This window comes from Bactrocera tryoni, chromosome 4, assembly GCF_016617805.1.
Source record: "Bactrocera tryoni isolate S06 chromosome 4, CSIRO_BtryS06_freeze2, whole genome shotgun sequence".
Taxonomy (NCBI): Eukaryota; Metazoa; Arthropoda; class Insecta; order Diptera; family Tephritidae; genus Bactrocera; species Bactrocera tryoni.
The window spans coordinates 49340013-49361911 of NC_052502.1; the positions used below are offsets into that span (position 1 = coordinate 49340013).

At 32.0% G+C, this 21899-nt stretch overlaps 1 protein-coding gene across 5 annotated transcripts in view; it reads left to right on the plus strand.

Moving 5' to 3' along the window:
- Positions 1–16977, plus strand: part of LOC120775227 (balbiani ring protein 3) — a 40983-nt gene extending 24006 nt beyond the window's left edge. For 3 of the 5 annotated variants that reach the window (XM_040105296.1, XM_040105295.1, XM_040105297.1), the window contains exons 3-8: positions 9526–9631; positions 9981–10007; positions 10084–10400; positions 10566–10649; positions 11329–11436; positions 16768–16977. In XM_040105296.1, the coding sequence (XP_039961230.1) occupies positions 9526–9631; positions 9981–10007; positions 10084–10400; positions 10566–10649; positions 11329–11436; positions 16768–16899 (774 nt within the window). In that variant the 3' untranslated portion in view covers positions 16900–16977. Of the gene's footprint in view, positions 1–9525; positions 9632–9980; positions 10008–10083; positions 10401–10565; positions 10650–11328; positions 11437–15928; positions 16021–16767 lie in introns of those variants that run through there. The other 2 variants (XM_040105299.1, XM_040105298.1) reach the window with 2 other exon arrangements.
- The last annotated feature ends 4922 nt before the right edge of the window (positions 16978–21899 follow it).

Below are 21899 nucleotides of genomic sequence, written 5' to 3' on the forward strand. Positions count from 1 at the left end.
GGCGACAAAAATTTAATTAACTGATAAAATCCGCATTTTGCCATTTCTTACGTCAATTGAAAAGCGAAATGTAAAAGTAATTAATAATAAAACCGCAAATAAACGCCACACAAATCGAATCAACAGAGAAATCTGAAAGCAGTTAAAGACACAACTAGATAATGATTGGCGCTTTGCAGTTCCAACACGTCGCTATTGACTTTAGAAAAGCAGTAACTTCCGTTCATGACTCACGATCGGCCAAGAAATGAGACAAATGCCAGCAAAGCAAATAACTTAGCTTTGGCGCAGAAGAACAAAACAGTTGTGTAAACTTAAACTACTTATGTAATATGAAAGTTGAACTTTTGAAAGAAAAGTATAACGCAGAATACAGTTATGACAGTATAGACAGGAACAGCTAGTGATCATTTGATGTCAGGTCTGGACTATAAGGCGGATACATAAGAATCTACACATACGTAAATTTATATGTATGTATTTATACAAAAATGGGATGCAAGTCTAAACCGCGAAGCTTTTGGCGACTCACTATCAAGATGTGTAGCCTGGCGTTGGCCTGGTGGAATACAATTCCTTTCCTATTAACCGAAGTTAACGTTTCTTTCAGACGTCCAATTGTTAACAGTGTACGTCCGAATTAAGAGTTTGGCCGGAGGGTAGCAGTAAATATTAGATGATTCTTTGCCAATCCCACCTAACTCATAGCATAACCTATCAGTTTAAAATTGGTTTGGTCAGCGCCTGGATGCAACCAAGGTTTCTGGTTTACGTTGTCATTAGTTACTCACCTTTCATCACCAGTAACTATCCACTTCAGAAAAAGATGGCAGATATAATCTCGGCCCATTAGGTCTTTTTGCGTTAAGTCCTGTGGCACCCATACATTGTGCTCCTTTTTATATTCAGCTTCATTTAAATAATTCCAAACGTGCAATTCAATACTTTGGGTAGCCGGCATATTATAACCCGTGTGATAATTTCTGTTTTAGCAAAAAATAACTAGCTCTAAATATCGGAAATCTATTAATTGCCCTTCTAATACACCCTATCAAAATCTATGTTCAATCAGAACTCCAGGTCAACTAGTTGTTTTCGCAGAAGACTTATATATATTGCAATTTTCGAAAAGAAGGCGCGCTATAAGAGGCAATCGCCTACACATATTAGGTTGTTCAATAAGTCGTTCGATAAAAGAGGGTACACTCTTCATGTGAACGTATGTGAAGTTTTATTTCAATCTGTCAATTCATTCTTTGTTTACAAGCCATTTAGTGTCGTGACAGAAATCATTGCCAAAATACAGGATTTGGTTTTGGAAGATCGTCGATTGACTGAAAGAGATTTAATAGAGGCTCCTCACATCTTATTAGACAGTAAGCAATATTTTAAGTGAAATTTTGGGTTTTAGAAAGCTGTGTGCACAATGGATGCCGCATTCGCTAACAATAGAACAAAAAGACATTCGAATGCGACTTTCTCAGCAATATTTGGAGCGATTTAAAAAGGATAAAGTGGATTTTTTGCGTCGATCCATCGCTATGGATGAGACTTGGGTCTGTCACCATGATCCTGAATCAAAACAATAGGCTAAAGAGTGGTGGGAACCTGGTTGTTCGGCTTTGAAACGAGTTCGTGCTCGGGAATCGACCAAAAAGTTTATGGCATCAGTTTTTTCGGATGCGAGAGGAATTTGCTTGTGGATTACTTGCAAACTGGTAAAACTTTTAATTCTGAATATTATTGCAATCTTTTGGACCAGTTGAAGAAAAAAAATTATGAAAAAGACCCGGTTGGCAGAAGAAAAAGATCCTTTTTCATCAGAACAATGCACCGTGTCACAAGAGCATTTTGACAATGGCTAAAATCCATGAATTAAAGTTCGAATTGTTGGAGCATCCACCTTATTCACCAGATTTAGCCCCCAACGACTTCCATTTGTTTCCAGGACTCAAAAAATGTATACGTGGCAAGCGTTTTTCATCAAATGGAGAGGTCATAACGGCTGTTGAAGCGTATTTTGTAGACCTGCCGGATTCTCACTTCAGGGATGGGATCCACAGATTGGAGGATGATTGGAGCAAGTATATTAATGTTCAGGGAGATTATACTGAATAATAAGGTGTATTTTGAATCATAAAATGGTGTTTTTCTTATCAAACGACACAACTTATTGAACAACCTGGTATATCCTGTAGAAGTGTTGAAGCCAGAGAATATTCAAGTTCACATCATTTGGTCGTATGGAATGGCATTAGACTTTTGATAATGCTTGCGCTATTAATATGATCGATAGAGAGGAACTTCAATAAATTTTTTATAGACTTTAATTTATAAAAATTTTGATATTCTTGTTAACATGATATTATTGTTTCTTTTGAACACTCTAAGTCTTACTTTCAGAGGTGGTACCGAATCTAAAAATAATTATCTGATTAGACAATATTAGAATATTTCATCAGTCATCAGTTGGCACATAAGTATCGGCTACACCTAGCTGGCTTCGAAAATGTAGAGTATTCATTTAAAAATCTTGTACAACAACTTGATGTAGAACACGACGACGTGGCTTTTCCAACGCAATTAGCAAAAGGAAAACTAACGGCAATATAAAGTCTATTTCATTGTTCCGAATATACAATGCGAAAGTCTGGCGCCCTTGGGAAAACGTGCTCGAATCCCCGGGTACATTGGCACCAAGTAAAACAATTTTATGTGACTATTCATATTTTTTCCATAATTAAAATTAAATACATACTAAGCTTTAAGAAGAGATTCACAATATCTGGTTTTAACTGGTTCGAGAGGTTTACTACAAAACGAGTTTTTTAGCGTTGATCCGCGCTAGATTTCTAATGACAAAATGCTTAATGCACTTTTAATGCTTTAATTGCTTGCTAACTCAATATTCCACTTTCACATTAATAAACTTTCATAGAAATTATTGGAAAAATTATGCCGGAAAATTATTTACAGGGTGGGCCAAAAGCTTCTTACTTTCTAAACTTATGTCGTTCTTTGCTGTTTATTATTATTCTTAAGCCTTTATATTAAAGACTGGCAGATTTTTTGAGGAAGTGATTATAGACAGACTTTCGTGAAAAATAAAAGTCTTCCAATGAAAAATTGGAACTACTGAAGCTTAGCACAGTAAAAGCCAAGTTAGTGTACTGATGTCTACAGCAACAACAGAGTTATTTGCCCCTACCAACAAGTAAAAAATATGTTTCTTCCATTCTAATTAATTTTTAAAACTAAGCGCTTTTGGGCCACCCTTTATTTACCTGCAACGCTGTAGGTGCAAACGTGTTAATCACTTGAAATTAAAAGTCAGACAATTAACGGTGTTAAGCAACGCAAAGGGGCATCGAAATGCACATACAGATGTTAACATGTGCAATCAATTACGAGCATTTCACAAACAGTTCAGGTAGCGCATCCGCTCTATTTTTTTGCACTCACTCATGACATTGCAGTGAGTCGCCACTGAACGCGTCATTGGTAATTTCCGCCAACTCGAGTAAATAAAAATCGCTGCAACATCAAATTCCGCTTAGTGTTTTTCAAATTAAAATATTAGGGTGGTACTTGAAAGAAGGAAAAATCACTTTTCTATCAGACTTCTCCAACATAACCATCAATACTTTTGTTATTCGAAAAAAAAAACGAAATATCATCTGATCAAAGTTGACTTGGACTGCGCCTTTTAAACTGCGCACGCAAACAGAATCTATACATTTTTTTTCTAGATAGGTGCAACTTTTTTTTTACATTCGTTTAAGGTTTCATGGCCATATATTAATTATTGGAGGTTCCTTTTTCACGAACACAAGTATTCGAGTGGCACAAAACATTTAGTGTAGTTCGTTAAGCCGTCGAAAACTTACCTCATACGAGTCGTTCATCCACCTCTGTTAATAACGTCGAAAAATATAAGGAAACAAGGTTTGAAAATCGTCGTATTGGCTTCTGAGAGATAGCAGAACATCTGAACATCTTTTATATATCGACTGAACACATTTTGGTTAATGTTTTGGGTAATCGTGTCAATGCTAGGCCCGGTTTAAGGTGTTACATTCTACACATCCTTTTTTGAACAATTTTTTTCTCATGTAACAAATGAAATATTATATTAGAATTTTTATTGTTACAAACATACACTAATAACAAACAAACTCTGAAATTTTTGAAAAAAATATTTTACACTCGGCCATTGAGGCGTCATTTCCGTTGACCCGTCCGCGTTGGCAGGATAACTCCTAACAGGTTCATCTAATATGAAAACATATATGTTTTAATTAAAGCCTTAACTTAAAACTTGTACTAAGAAAAAAACTGAAAATTGGATTATTGCAGACATTCTTACAAAAAAATTAAAATTTCGCGACATTTTTTTTCAAATAGTTGTCTTTAAGAATTGTATCTCAAAGACCTGTGTAAAATTTCATGAAGATCGGTTGAGTAGCTCTCGAGAAATCTTGCCAGTTAAAGATGGTGCACTTAGCCTAGCTAGCCTCGAGCTACAAGTTCTCACGGCTGTATCTCCGAAACCATTTCTCGGATGAACTTAAAAATTTAGGACAACATTCTAGAGGTGTTGTAGAATTCTATTAAATTAATTAAAAAAAAAAAAAATTTTGAAACCCTTAAACCCAAGTAATCCCTTATAACAAGTGTATGGAAAATTGGGTTAAGTGTTGGCTTGTTTGTGTGGACTCAAAATAAACCTATTTTTAAGGCGGATTTATATTAACGTGAAAATGTTGTATTTTATTTCAGTCCGTGTCAAATTTGATATATGTATGTACATATAATTTTTTAATGCAGATTAAGTTAGGTTAAGAGGTTAATCCTAACAGAGATCTCACTAGGACAATTTAGAACGCCGTTCCGTTGTGATACCCAAATGCCGAATATAAAGTCATAAGATACAAATGGACAAGGCGCTTTGATCAAAATTTTGTTGAGGCGGCTAATGGCAGTTTCAGTAAAAAAATATTATAATCATTTGTCAACCACCCTAATATACAAAAGAAAGAATAGTTGGACTATCCGAAATAAGTGAGAACTGAAAGTGTATCAAAAAGAAACACCTGCTGCACTACATCACTCAACAGTTTGCGATTCAATCAAAGTGGCGCGTGCGAAGGCAGCCAACAATCATTGGCGCCTACTCTGGTTATTGGCTCCCCAACTGTTAACTGATTAACTAACTGCTTACCGGTTTGAACAAGCCACTTGCCAATGTTTACTTAAATATTTTATGAGGAATGTCGGATGACTCACATAACTATATATAATACGTACATATGTATGTACTACATGCATAAATACACGAGTTAATTTGCACGGCAACAAAAAATTGTGCGAAAATACGTCAAAAACAAAAAGCGCTACTGGCGAGTGTCTCATTACAACAACAGTAACATATAAATAACCATAAATATGCATATTACTTTAAACAAGCAAAAAAACCATAAAAATAAAATTTTAAAAAGCAATGTACGATCCAATAAAATAAAATAACTCGATTTTTATCAACCGATTTTTACAGACAAGATTTTTTACTGTACATAGTAGGTGTCACAAGTAGGAAAATATTTAATGACTTATACATATTATATTAACATACATATTACAATACTTCTATAAGTACATATGTATGTTTGTATATGAAAGTTTAAATTAATTTAATTGAATAATTTATCTGTGATTAGTTAGATATTAAACTTGTGTCAAGCGGGTTTTTACACCTTGCGGTTGAATTGTAACGCTTTCATAGAGAATGTGCGGGAATTCACCCAGTAGTTGAGATCTTTTATGATATGCGATTACAATCTTCATATACGAGTATGAGTGTATATACATACATATATACATATACACGTATACTTCTAAATTAAACTGTTTTAAACTAGAATGAAAAGTAGAAAGTGGTGAATTTGGTACTTAATTCACATCTTCGCTGCATGCTGTCCACCAGTTTTTGACATCGTTCTTTTGGGATTCAATACCAAGCCTCCTCAATTTCAGCCCATAAATCATATACAATTTTTTGAATTTTATGTTTGCTATTTTGGTCTTGACATCATTCCATTCTATTGAATTCAGATCCGAACTTTGCGCAGAACAATCCAATATTCTAACTTTTTTTATTGTCGAGCCAATGCTTTACTACCTACTACCTACTGTGCCCAAAAAATAAGGTGACAATGTATTTATTTTGAAAGTTCTTTATTTATTCTTCCAAATCAATTTCATCCCCTTCAAAGTAATCCCCTCCCGATGCAATGCACTTATGCCAACCGATTTTCCAATCTTCGAAAGACTGGTTGTAGTCACTTTCCGGGATGGCCTTCAGTTTCGTCTTCGCTGCGGCTTGAAGCTCCTCTATCGTATAAAAACGGTGTCCCCGGAGCGGTCTTTTGAGCTTGGAGAACAGCCAGAAGTCGCACGGGATCAGGTGAATACGATGGTTGCGGAACGATATGGGTGGAGTTTTTGGCAAAATGTTAACGAATTACGAGGGCAGTATGGGATGGTGCATTATCGTGGTGTAAAAACCAAGAATTGTCTTTCCACAATTCCGGCCTTTTTAGGCGGATAGCGTTACGCAAACGACGCATAACGTTCAAATAGTATTCTTTGTTGACTGTTTGACCGGTTGGAAGGAATTCATAATGCACAACACCTCGATAATCGAAGAAAACAGTCATCATGACCTTGATTTTTGAGCGACTTTGGCGCGATTTTTTTAGTCTCGACTCTCTTTTGGCACGATATTCGCTCGATTTATCGGTTGGTTCGGGGTCGTAAGCAAAGATCCAAGTCTCATCGCCAGTTATAATGCGTTTCATGACACCCTAGTAGTCAGAAAGCATCGTTTCACACACTTCAACGCGACGCCTTTTTTCCAAAAAATTCAATGCTTCGGTAACAGTCGAGATTTGACGCGCTTGAGACCCAAAACATCCTTCAAAATGGTATTGGCTGAGCCTTTCGATATGCCAACTTCATCAGCGAGGTCTCTAATTGTTAATCGACGGTTTTTCAACACCAAATCTTTGATTTGTTGAACGTGAGCTTCGTCGGTTGAGGTTGATGGTCGCCCTGGACGCTCTTCGTGTTCGACACGTTCACGGCCGGCTTGGAACTCACTAGACCACTTGTAAACATTTTTTTTTGAGACATAGCTTCATCACCAAAGGCTTTCTGCACCATCCTCAACATATCCGCAGCAGAAAATTGATTCCGTTAACAAAATTGAATGCAAATTCTTTACTCAACAAATTTCGGCATCGCAGACTTTTAGCTTTTCACAAAACGACACGTATCTCAAACACTAATGAATATTTTGACATAAATGTGACTGACAGTACTACCAACCTAAAAATAAAAATAATTCTCCAAATCATTCGACGCGCGCAGTTTAAATTCAAATGTCACCTTATTTTTTGGGCAGTTCGAATCATTGTCTTGCATAAATGCCCAGTTTATGGACATGGATTCAAATACAAATGGCTCCATTTTATTTTTCAGTATATCCAAATACTAAAATTAATGGTAAAATAGACCGGATTTTACCATTTTTTCGAACAATTGGCCTGACGTCATGCCATGAAAACGCGCCCCAAACTATGATACTTCCACCGCCGTGCTTAATAGATTTTTTGATATACCGTGGTTAAGGACCGTGCTTTTCCATCTGGATTCATCCAATTTATCTTGGTTTTGTCGCTCCAAAGCACGGTCCTCCAAAATTGTGCTGGTTTGTCTCTGTGGTCCTTTGCAAATGGCGGTCGAATTTTGATGTGGCGTTTTGAAAGGAGTGGTTTCCTCCTGCGAATTCGTCCAAAAAGTTCAGCTCCATTGAGTCGTCTTCCTATAAGTATTCTGGGTACGTCTACACTACATATATTCGTCATTAACATCGATCATAATTTCTCTAGCTGACTTAAAAGGATCGGCTTTGCTCTTCCGTACTATGGTGTTGTCAACACTTCTATCGGCTTTATGTGGTCTTACGTTCTTGGTAGGTTTTTGTTGACACAAGATGGGTCTTGTTTGTTGCATAAAGAGCATTTTTCGTGTTCAATGCATTATTTCAGCAATTTCGGCAGGAGCATTCCCTTTTTTGCTTATATCGCACATAAGCGCTTTATTTTCCGGCGTGCAATGTTTTGCCCTTCCCATTTTAATGAAATATCGACGAAATAATTATTGATTCGCAAAATTAAATTAAAAAACGCGAGAACTTCCCACAAAAATTGGAAATAAATTGCGAACTTAAAAATGTGGTATTTATGCTTCAAATCAAAAATTTAATAGAATTAGGGTTTTTTAATTTGATTGGATTCGAATTTGTGCTATTTTTATGTCCATGGCTGTAAGTGAACTAGTCCCTTAGTTTCTGAGACATCGATCTAAACCACACGTCCTTTTTTCACCAACAATCAGCTCATTTATCGGAACCGCTGAAGTCGGACCACTATAGCATATAAACTGACCGATCAGAGCCTTTTTTATTTTACAATATGTCTTCACGTAACTTGGTATAGATTCCGATTTCCGAAGATATTTGACAGATCGGACAACTATACCAACACCAAGTCACGAGGGGCACCTTAATCCTACTTTTTTCGAAATACGTTCTAGTTCGCTGCTAGTGTTATATTTTTAAATATGTTCCACTTAAGACGATCTCTTTGCACTTACTGTCAACGGAATATGAAAACTTATTTAAGGCTTATTAGATTAGACCACGCCTCATAGGTTTCTTTGCATTCCTCTGTAAGCTAAGGAACCATAAAGGAGTAGTGGAAAGGATTTTAACCACTCTATATTCGGTCCGATAAGTTTTTAGCCTAAAAAAGACAATTTCGTAAAATTTGATCATTTCTAAACGTAGTATCCGTTTAATCCGGTACCCCTTAGTGCTTCAACTCCGTTAAACCGTCTGAGTATACATTTTTTGAAGTTCTGAAAGGTAGGCCTATACCAACGATGATCAAGTGGTTCAAACAAAATTACGACTCCAATGCAGCCGAAATTTTAATGTATCATTTACGAGAATATAGAAGCGGGGGATTAAGTACATTATCGGAACGCTATGTAAACGATAGTAGAGTACTTAAGAAAGGCTATACTTAAAAAGGGGAATTGCCCACATCGAAACAAAATATCACAGTAATAAAGGCATCTCAAGCGCTGCTAAAATGTAAATATATTAAGTATACAGTTGAGTGTGCTTAATATCTTTTTCCCTCAAGTAGTTACCTTAATTAGATTAAATATGAAATTCCATATGCGATTGTGCTCTCAGCGTGAATAAGGCGCTGAAAGCCAAAGATTGAAAAACCCAGGTATAAAAGTGACAATGCAATAAGCAAGCATGGTAGAAGAGATCAGCAATTAGAGCATATGTAGGTTAGAATAACTACAGAGTTTTATTAATATTTCTTACTAATAAGTTCCTTAAAATAAATTTCCATTACTAATGAAGCATTAAATACATTTTATTTCTAGAATATGTTAACCTTTTACAAAGAGCTGGCCAATGTGACGGATGTAGAGGACTTAATAGAACGCTTCGTCGATAAGGATAGCATTGATCCCCAGCTAGGCTTGCAAGGTGAGTGTAATGTATAGCTTAGTACTTTCCATAAGTGAAGTCATTGACGAAATTATTTTGATTGTTATTGAACGTAAATTCCCGGCATACATTAAGAATTTAAAATTGAAAACCACATTAAAAATGAGACAGACGCGGTGAACAATGCAAATTAATTTGGCAACCGACGCACGTTGACGATGACAAGGTTATTACGCTATGACGTAGAGAATATGGGTAATGCGAACACGAACTGATAAAGCATGTTTCTTTAAGCTTATTTTAGATTTTAGCTACTGTATTGAGACTCTTTTCTAATATTTTCTATCAGCCAATTAATATTTGTCTCTTTTCTTATTCATCTTTACAGACACCTTCAGACGCAGTGTGGAGCGCGGTAAGCCAACGTCTACGCTTTGCCAATTCATGCATTCCAGTTAATAAATTTCTTTTTTCTTTTCCCCCCAATTCAGCTAATGTAGTACAAGCTAAGTCGGCTGCTTGCATGCCCGAGAGCACCGTTGTGCCGCTCATACCGCTGGAGTCCTCGAATGATCCAAAAATCGACTATTTTCCCAAGTGTACGCGTGTGAAGCGCTGCGGCGGCTGCTGTGGCTCCCAACTGATGTCGTGTCAACCTGCCGAGACGGAGACAATCAACTTTGAGGTGATTCCTTTTGAAGTGGTCGGCGGCAGAAAAATGCGCCTTCGTGGCAAGGATATTGTCGTAGTCGAACAGCACACGAAATGCAAATGCGACTGTCGCATTAAGGCGGAGGTAGGTAGTCGGGTATGGTCGCTTTTATGCTTTTACTTTGCTTTTCGTAGTTGTTGTTTGCGCCAACGAATTGAGCTTTGTTGCAATTGCTATATGTATGCATGTGCGTTTTAGGAGTGGTGATGGTAGTTTTTAAGTTATGTATAATTATGTACTGACATGCGGTAATTTTTACAGGACTGCAAGCAATATCAGAGATATCGGCCGGACAAGTGCAGCTGTGAGTGCACAAATGACGATGCGTTGCAGAAATGTTTAGAGGTTAGTATGAATTAGTGATGATGTGATGAAATATTATGAGGAACTAACGGGTGATCCAAGTAGAGGTAATTCTAACAATAGCCTTTTTTTGACAGATCACACGTAAGTCGTGCCAAGCTGTCATGTTGTTTTTGTGCGCCAGTCATTTTTCCAATTGGAGATTCCAAGTATAGTCAGGAGTCTTTTGAACGAATTGGAGGTCTTCCTCTTCCTCTGCTTCCTCCGGCGATTATTGCGTCGAATACTTTCAGAGCTGGAGTGTTTTTGAACCAAATTTTTTTCAGCTATGAGGCCCATTTCTGGCTAAATGGGTATGTAAATAAACAAAATTGCCGCATTTGGGACGAAGAGCAACCGGAAGAGATTTAAGAGCTGCCAATTCACCCAAAAATAACGGTTTTGTAAGGATATGTAAAGCCTATAGTACATACATACCTTGGAGCAAAAGATCACGCGTGTCATTCGCCCATTACCAATCGAAATGCCCGAACGAGTAGTCGAAAATTGGACTCAACGAAGGGAATATTCTTTCGAATGATAATAAACATTCCCCATTAAGTTTGAAGTTTCAGTGTTTTTTCTTTAAAAAATTAGGGAACCTCGAAATGGATCACCCTTTATAATAAGTAAATCATTAAAATGTTAATGTTTTTTTTACATATTTTTATTAAATTTCCAGCAAGGACACAAATACTGGGATGAAACGGAATGCCGTTGTGTCTGCCGTGACAGCCAGTCCTGTACGACCGGCACGATATTTGACGACAGTCAATGTGCCTGTATCGATGTGAGTACTCACAACTAAAGTGTACATTAAATAATCAAACAAAAAAGTATTTGTAAATAAATTAATGCCATAAGCCATTCAATAGAGCAAGAATGTAATAAGGTCGAATTTCGGTAGCAGTTCATATTTTTATACCCAAGGGCGAAATATATTAATCTATATGATGGCTTTTAAACTCGAGATCATGTCAAAAAAAATATTATAACACAAGAAGACAAAAAGACAGAAATTACTTATTCACATATAAAATCTACCAGTGGTGAATGTCACATTTCACTACCAGTGTGGAATGCGGATCTATCCTTATATATAATTTGTATATATTTAATTTGAACCGAGATATTTATTGAGAAGTTCACTTTTTACGACGAATTGAAACGATTCGCCGAAACGTTGTGGTTTGACTTCGTTTCAGGAAAGAGTTTCGTGGGTTTAGGTCCGACTATAGAAATTAGTTTGGGTTTGAAAATGCGAGAAATGTTAATGTTGAAAGGGGTCATGTAGTGATTTAAAGCAAACCTCTCCTCAGTACCAACCTCTTTTGGTGTTTGCTGCAGAAAACGGTATTCTTTGTGTTGAGCTGGACCGTTTTGGATCTCGATTTCCCCCAACCACATTTTGTTGTTCTAGGTCCTGTTTGGTTGGTAAGGCAACTTAATTGTGATCAAAATCACCAAACAGGAAGGGTGGTCGAACTATTAGGAAAAGTATGGTAGGTGAGTTGGTTTCGTAGGGCATGCAAAGAGGTGATTAGAGTCATTATGGAACTCATTGAACTTAGGTAATAGATTCGGTATGTTGGGATCATTTCAGGAAAACTACTAGTTTAATCTGCTATAGTTTGTAGAACGAGAATCGCAAGATATCTCGAGTTCTTTTTTCGCTATGGTTTGATTCCAAGGACGCCATTCACTGGGAGCAATTTAGTGAAGGACGTTTTCTTCGCAAACAGGTGGTGATTTGACTCTCAGAATGTCATTTACAGAAAAAAAGTGAATGAATATGTTGACTATCATGCCACAAATACCTTTACTATACCCATTTAAGTGACACAGTGGACCGTTTTTTCTGTCTTTTCGGCAAATGCTGTCAACTAGGTATTCGAGGTTTTGTTTTGCGATAGTTTCCATCATCAATGAAAGTGATGATGGCTCTGTTTTTGGGTAGCTGTGTATGGTCATTAGTATAGATCGCTTCCGACAGGTCCGGTTCTACTATTGTTGGATGAATGTTAATGTAGGTAAGGATTAGTGAATTTAATATTGCGAGTGAATGTCATGAATAAACAAGTCTCAGGTTAACCTTTAAGGCCGCAAGTTCTATTTTATTGAAATTTGCGCATAGTTTAATCGACAAAGCGGAACAATTTTTGGTATTATGACTCAGTTTAGGTAAGTTCCTTCTGTTCGATTTTGAAGAATTAAAAAGTTTTGAAATGTTAACTTTTCCAATGGAACTCTATTTCTTAAATTATATTTTTGGTTTCGGAGCTTTTGACAAGTTCCGGTGATCTCTCCCTAGATTCATTTGTGTGATATTTGCCAAACCAAGCGAAAGACAAAAATATATATTTCGAAAGGGTATAAAGATGTGTTCTGGAAAATTTTGCTCATATCATTTACCATTGTAAATTGAGAAACTTACATACATGCAAACATAAAGGTAGTTAAAATAATTGGCGTAGCGGTATAAGGGAGTTGAGTTTATCTATTTGTACTTATATGGTGACATGTTAGCTTTAACTGTAATTTATAAAAATTACACAACGTTTATACATATCTATACATATATGTACATACATATACACTTATGTACATTTATATAGGGTGTTGGTGTAATTACGTAATTACCAAGTATATAATAGGGATTACTATAAAAGTTGTGATATGTTAATTACGATATTTTCTTTACAATTACAACAAACAGTATGCTTAAATTATTATTTTAATTAAATAAACAGTATTTTAATTATTACTAATTAATAAAAACTATTATGTTAATTGGAAATTAATATGAAATGTTTAATTAAATATAAAATTGTATATATACATGCAATAAGGTGTTCTAAAAATGCCGTTTTCCTATATACAAGTATTTAGTAGCTTACATATGTATGTACATACCTAAAATAAATAAATCGTTAATATATAATAACAAATGCTTATATGAATAAAGTATCACAATTGCGCATAAAAAATTATAAAATTTGATTTTATTTAAAATAAAATAAAAAAATTGTTTATACTAGGTTGAGTGTTATTTATGTATCTTAATTGAAGTTTAAAATGTTAAACGCAATTTAAAATTTGTACATATTATTTCTTAGTAAAATGCACAAAGTTGCTAATAACACGCACTATAAATTTTTTAAGCAGCAATTAACCTAAAACCACACGCAATACATCTGACTTGTAAAATAATTAAATTAACTAAAATTAATTACAGAAAATTAAAAACGATTAAAATAAGTCGCAAATAAGACTTTAAAAATATTTTTTTTATTATTCTGTAAATCCGAAAATTCTAAATAAAAACAATTTTCAAATTGCTAACCTCAAATATTAATCATAAATTTTGAATTAAGAAAAAAACGGATTGAAATTATAAAAAGTTTAATCCGAAAAATTAAAAATAAAATTTTTAAACTTAACGTCAAAATTAGAATTAATAACAGAAATCTAATTTACAATGCATTTTTAAATTAATCAATTCACAATCCTGCTTTAAAATAATTAATTAATTAAATAAGAAATTAATTTGTTGGTAAATAATTTACTAATAACATTTTATTAAAAAATAAAATTAAATTTAAATTAATCAATTCCAATCCTGCTTTAAAATAATTAATTAATTAAATAAGGAATTAATTTGTTGATAAATAATTTACTAATAACACTTTATTACAAAATAAAATTAAATTTTTATTTCCTTAATTTAATTTTTACTTAATTAACTAATTAGTTTTTTATTTAATTAATTTTATTTAATAATTAAATAAGAAATTAATTTGTTGGTGAATAATTTACTAATAACATTTTATTATAAAATAAAATTAAATTAAATAAAACAATTATTTCATTAATTTAATTACTTAATTAACTAATTATTTAATTAATTTATTTATTTAGCAACGAATTATTTTTTATATTTAATATTAATTAATTAAATTTAATTTATTATAAAAAATTAAATAAAAAATTTAATACAAATTTTATAAATTAAATTTTTAATTAAATAATTTATCCTGCTTAAAAATAAAAATTTAATTATTAAAAATTAATTAAAAAATTAATTGGTTGTTAAATAATTAACTAATAATTTTTTATTAATTAATTATTTAAAATTTAAAAAATTTAATTTGTAATTTTTTATTTCATTAATTCAAATTAAATCAATGAAAAAATATTAGTTAGAACAACCAATTAATCTTGTATTTAATCAATTAAAATTTTATTTATTTAATTTAATTATTTAGCAAGTAATTAATTTTTTTGTTTCTATTTAATTAATTAATTTAAAAAATTATAATTGATGAATTAATTAAATTTTGGTTGCAAATTGGTTGTCAAAAAATTATTTAATACTTAATCCTGCATAAAAATACCTAAATTAATTAAATAAAAAATTAATTGGTTGTTAAATAATTAACTAATAATTTTTTATTAATTAATTATTTAAAATTTAAAAAACTTAAATTGTAATTTTTTATTTCATCAATTCAAATTAAACCTATAATAAATTATTAATAGCTATAACAACCAATTGATCTTGTATTTAATTAATTTAAATATATTTCTAATTAATTATTAATTGTCAAAAAATTAATTAATACTTAATCCTGCATAAAAATACCTAAATTAATTAAATAAAAAATTAATTGGTTGTTAAATAATTAACTAATAATTTTTTATTAATTAATTATTTAAAATTTAAAAAACTAAAATTGTAATTTTTTATTTCATCAATTCAAATTAAACCTATAATAAGTTATTAATAGCTATAACAACCAATTGATCTTGTATTTAATTAATTTAATTATATTTCTAATTATTATTTAATTTCAATTTTAATTAATTTAAAAAACTATAATTAATGAATTAAAATTTAATTAAATAAATAAATAAAATTTAATTATATTGTCTAATTAATTTAATTAATATAAATTTTAATTAATTTAAAAAAATTAAATTTTAATTAATTAAATTAAAAAAACGTGGTTGCTAAATAATTAAATTAATTACATAAAAAACTAGTTTGTTGTTAAATAATACATTTATGTACATACACAAAAAAATTTGTTTAAGCCATATTTTTGCATAATTCATGCTTCTGTCACTTCATGCAGTTAATTAAACAGCAAAATTTAACGAAAAAGCTTAGTTTACATATAATGTATATTACATCTTTCACAATTTGCCTTAACACAACACTTAATTATGCAGAAAAATATTTTTTTATTGTTTTTGTTTATTTTTTCTTGATTTCGTTTTAGATAAACCAGATTGAATATGCGGTGTAAAATTAGTTGAAATAGCACACAGACTAAGAATAAAACCAAAAAAAAAAACAAATTTAAAAAAAAAATTAGTAAACTGACGCTAAAATGCAACACTGTGTATTAAGAACAAAAAACAACAAATGAAACACTTAACATTTCGATAAAAAAAACCGTAAACTATAATGCGACTAGTGCAATTATATAATATATTTTTGTAAGGAAACACATACACACAATTACAAAATACTATTATGAATGTAGTATGTATGTATGAATGTTTTCATAAACTCAATATGTACATATAATACAATATAAATGGGCTTAATTAGCACTTGTGATTCACATTCTAAATGAATATTACAAATAATTACTACTTGTTTAAGGCATTTTAAATGAATTTTTGTCTTGAAAGTAACGAAAGCATTTATACGCTAACATAAGTGAGTATATTTTTTAGTGGTTTTTTGTGTTTCCAGCCCCACTGACGCTTCTCTCCCACTTTTAATTTAAAAACTTTTGTGACATGTTAACATTTCCTGCCTCACTTACCAGCCGTTTCCCTAACGTTTTTTAACGCACACAATAATTGGCACTCAAACAGCTTACTAACACACGTCATAACAGTAATTTACTATATAGTGTGTAGACTCTGGAGGTCTGCTTAAGCTTGCTCTATCACCTTTTTTCTAAATTGCGCTTTATACTTACATACATATAGACTTACTATATATTAAAACAATTAAACTAATATTTTTCAAAACGTTTGCAAATTCAATTAAACTCATCTTTGTCTGTTTGCACCTTTTCTGCTTCATTTTTCCCGCCCAAAACAGATCACTGACGATGGCAGCAACACTAAAAGTGCAAGTTCTAGTTCACCGACACTGCTCGATCGCCGGCGTTTCATAGTCAAGGCCATACCCGTTGAGGTGAAACCGGATGATAGCACACGTTATTCTGTCTAAAACCGCAAAGAAAGGGGAAAACTAAGAAAGTTAAGGAAAGAAAGAAATAAATAAAAGGAAAGCAAGAAAGAAATGGAAATAAAGAAAGTAAATTAAATATAGGAAGAAAGCTAAGAGAAAACAAAGGAGACAAAAAAAGTGAAGAAAAAACAAAATTTGGAAGAAAGCAATATGTGCGTGGCAGTAGTATGGATTTAATGCATGTTTTATTGTAAATAAAATAAAAATAATTTAATTTTCAGTATTCGTTAATTGCAAGTTTTTTAGGTTTAAAATTACTATTCGTATGTCTTTACCACCTACTTACATTTGTTACGTCCAGATGTGTAAACACATATAAGTATATATACAGTATTGTGCAAGTTATAAGCAACTGGTAAGGTCATAATTAATTTGTGGCTTCATTTTTGGAAGAAATATAAATAAATTAATTAATATTTACTAAATTCATTAATATAAATTAAATTTATAATTTTTTTTTTAAATAATTTTCAAAAAATCTAAAAATTTTAATATTTTGGATAGCACCATAACATTTTTAAGGGGTTATATACAGTCAAAAGGCCGCAAAAGCCAATTTTCCATAACTTTTTTCTTTCTTTTTCTGAGAAAACATTTTAATTTAATTTTCAAAAGTTTTTACACATATTACGGTATCTTTTAACTGTATTTTCAGACTTAATATTAGTAAAAATATTTATTTGGAAAGGAACTACAGATGATCTCCGGGAGCTTCTCTCAAAAAAGACGTTTTGCGGTCTCTGAACTGAATCCTCTGAAATTAAAAAAACCAAACAGATTTCGTTAAAGTAATATTAAATCTAGTAAAGCAAATCAAGGGAATATGAAAAATATATATATTTTTTTTTGACAAAAAAGCGGTTTCTAAAAAACTCGATTTTTGACCAAATTTCGTCCATAAATTGTATATAAAAAAAAAAATAAAAGATATATTTATAGGTGAGAAAAAATCGTCGACCAATTACTGAAAAATATATTTAAGAAGCTCGTATTAAAATTTGAGACTAATCGGTTTAGACGTTTTCGAGTAATGTTGGTCACCGACTTTGGAAACATCATTTTGCGAAAAACGTGTTTCACGTTTGGAATGCACTTCCAAGCACTCTGGAACGCCTTTTCAAATTTGCGTGTAACTTCGAAAATATTCACCGGAATGAGATGAAATTTTCTGTGTATATTATTGAATATATGTATATACATTAAGAAGATAAAGTTAAAAATCGATTGAAAATTCTAATTGTATATAATTCCTTAAGTAGAAGAAACCGCTGCCTTTTGCAAAAAAATAGCATCGGAGCTGTGTGTATAAAATCCTCCAATATACTTCAGAAATAACTCAACGTATTTATCTCTTATTCAGCATAAAGGTAGTATGTACTACGGCGAACGTTAGTTCACATATCGGCAATAATGAGAATAAATATGGGCTCTTCACTAAAACCCAGTGTTATGTTCTACCGCGGACTTATTTTCTCTACATACAAACAAAATTTTACATCAAAAAATCATTTCAAAATTTTCAATTTCAAAAAAATTAGAAAAATAATTTCAAATGCTGATGGCTTAACCGCTAGTGCTATATAAATAAATTGTAATTGTAATTAAATTACCTTTTCAATTTAAAAAAAAAAAATTCAAATGCTAATCATTAAGCGTCCCAGTTGCACATGCCTTGCACAATACTGTATTTGTAAAGCCGTAAAATATCTGTGGAACGTCACAAATATGTAACTAATCGAAAACTTTCTCAAATTCTTTCGTCGGAAGCAAATTATTATTGAATTAAATATATTACAAAAATATATGTAAGTTTTGTTCAAACGGCCGTTAACTTACTTGTATGTATGTACGTACTTATAAAAACTAAGAAACCTAAAAAATATTTTTAAAAATATAAACTATTTATAAATTATAAGTAAAAAGTAGTTTCATTTCAATTTACCTTCGTGCGTTTACTTTTACAGGTTCTACAGACGAACTGAAGCTGGACATCAAAAATCGTGTTTTCAATTTTTTTTTTAAATGTTTAAAAAAAATTTTGATTTTCATGAAAATCTTCCGCAGTGAAAATTTAGCTGATTTTGTATTGCAATTTCAACAGATCGTAGACTTTGTAAACATTATTACAGCTTCCATATATAAACTAGTAAACTTTTGATGTTCACTTTGTTTTTGAGACGTCTTTCATAAAGGCGCAAATCCAGCTTGCTGATTACTTTTTCCAATTGTTTTGCATTGTTGTTGTTGTAACGATTATCTAAACCTAGCTGAGAAGTACGGCTTAGGTTGGTTGTCATCGCAGTTATCTAACGGCAGGCGCAGGAATCGTGCTGTTTCGACGGGGCGGACCATAGAGAGCAGGTTGTTAGATGTGTAGGGTTTCCTGGGCATGTAAACACTCTAACTACCTCAGAGTCATGCGAGGCCTCGTTGCATACTGGACATATATTTGGTATGTCGGGGTCAATTCTGGATAAGTAGGAGTTTAACCTGGTACAGTATAAAGAACAAAGCCGCGCAAGGATCACTCTAAATTCTCGCAACTCGTGCTCGTCGTCTGCAATGGGTAGTTATTTTACTTCAAATACGCCATTCAGGGAGAGGAAGTCGATAAAGATTGTAATGGCGATGAACGGCGGTCGCTGCATGTCTAAAGTGAGTTGCGTCCGAAGTCTGGTCGGCGTACTGTCCGATGTCGTCGACGTAGTCCAGGAAAGAACTACTGGTGTTCCTAGAAGGTGGTTCCGCTTCAAGCAGATGATTGCATATTTGGCTTATGAGAAAACATCCCTACTAAGACATCTTGGAGAGTATTGCATTATGTTATTTGATCGCACGCATACGAGCTTCGAACGGAGACATCAAGAGGCATCCTGTTAAAGCCCGGAGTGCAGTGTTCTGACACGTCTGAAGCCTCTTTGTCTCCGTTTCATTGTATCCGTAGTTTACGACTGACCGGCTGATCACCTTGTATGTTGCTAACAAGGTTTCTTTGTCTTTTCCTCATGAGCTGTCGGCTAGTGACTTGAGGATTTTGAAGGAGCACAAGCTGTCAAATCCTAAATTTCTTACGATTATTAATAGTCGGAATTTCAACGTCATCAACTATGTCCAGTTTGTGAATATGGTCGCTAAGAATTTAGTGGAAGAGAGAGAAAGGTTGGAGAAATAGACGTTTATTTTTGAGCACATTGAATCGATATTCCAATGCGTCAATATCGCGCAATCATAAGCCTATGTGGTGATGGAAATTCTCTCTGATAATTGAGGCAGTTCTGAAATGTAGAAATTAAACAATAACGGGGAGAGGATACCAACCTGCGGGACCACCTTTTTAGTTATTTTGAATTTGAAGTTGTTACCTCGAAACAGTATGAAGGATTGCCAACCGCCCATTTAGTTTATAGTCGATCAGTTCAACCCTGGAGGGAGCGTTGATTGTTCGATGTCCTCAAGTAGCGGTGTGTGACGTGAAGGTTATTGACAAGACCAATGCTACGAGTACCGTCCTCACAGGGTTGCTTACGGTTTAGGCCATGAACTATGCGGGTGTTTATGATTACTACTCACAGTACCTAACAGTTTTATTGTGACTAATCGCTTTCTTTTTAAGAATTCTTCAAACTTTTCCTCTAAACATATTTACTATTCTTTTTCTGAATACAAAATCCAGCGCATGAGCATAAATACATTTTCTGTTTAATGTAAGATTAAATTTTAAAACAATCTGCGGTGAAATTGAGCAATACAGACTTATGACGATTATGTCGAGCAAAATGTAGTAGAGATAAATATGCAATTCAATAATATAACTCACTTCAATGAGAACAGTGTTTCAGAGTCCCTCAAATAAGTCTATTATTTTGCTAATTGACTTAATTAAGGAGCTGTTCGAAACACTTTTGAAGTATATACATACATGTGTATAATTTATTGTAAATTAAGTTAACATTTATTTAAACATCTAGTAGCAAATAAATGAGACCACTATATAAGTTGCAAATAGCAATAAAAAACGGTAGAAAATATGCAAACGAAGAAATTATTTCAAAATATTAAAGTATATGTATAAATAGATATATAAATATAGAAAAAAAGAGTGCCAAAATAATAAGCCTCGCGAATGATTACTTAAACTAAATTAATTAGTTTTTCATAATAAATGAGTTTACTAAAATATATAGTGCTGTTGGGAGTAAGGGAGGCCTTTTATTGATTTTTAAATCAATTTCGTAGCTGAAGTTGAAAAAGCAAATTCAAAATTCATATAATGAATGAATTACATATGTACACATATTAATTTTCTGTTTTAAAATAGTATCTTCAAATGAAATTTTCTAAATTTTGAAAATTTTGAAAATTTAATTTTAAAAAGTTTCCTTCTGTTGAAAAAAATTAAAAAAAAAATAAAATAAAAAAAAAAAAAATAAAATTAAAAAAAAATTAAAAAAAATAAAATAAAAAATTAAAATAAAATAAAAAATAAAATTAAAAAATAAAATAAAAAAAAAAAAAAAAAAAAGTAAAAAAGTTTAAAAAAATTAAAAAAAAAATTAAAAAAAAATTAAAATTTAAAAATTAAAAATTTAAATAAATTAAAAATAAAAAATAAAAAAAATAAAAAAATAAAATTAAAAAAAAAAATAAAAAAAAAAATTAAAAAAAAAATTAAAATTTAAAATTAAAAAATTAAAAACATAAAAAAAAAAACTAAAAAATAAATTAAAAAAAAATCAATAAAAAATGTTTAAACTTAAAAAAAGCTAAAAAAATTATAAGAAATAAATAATTTATTAGGAAATATGAAAAACTAATTTCTAAAAAAATTTCAAAATTCCAGAAAATATTGCCTTTTTATAGAATTTGTGTACAGCCTTCAATAGATTCCACTCCCAACAGCAGTAGATATTTTTACGCGTTTTAAAGAATTCCGAATGTGACAAAAGCATTTCTATTACAAAATAATTATTATAAATAAT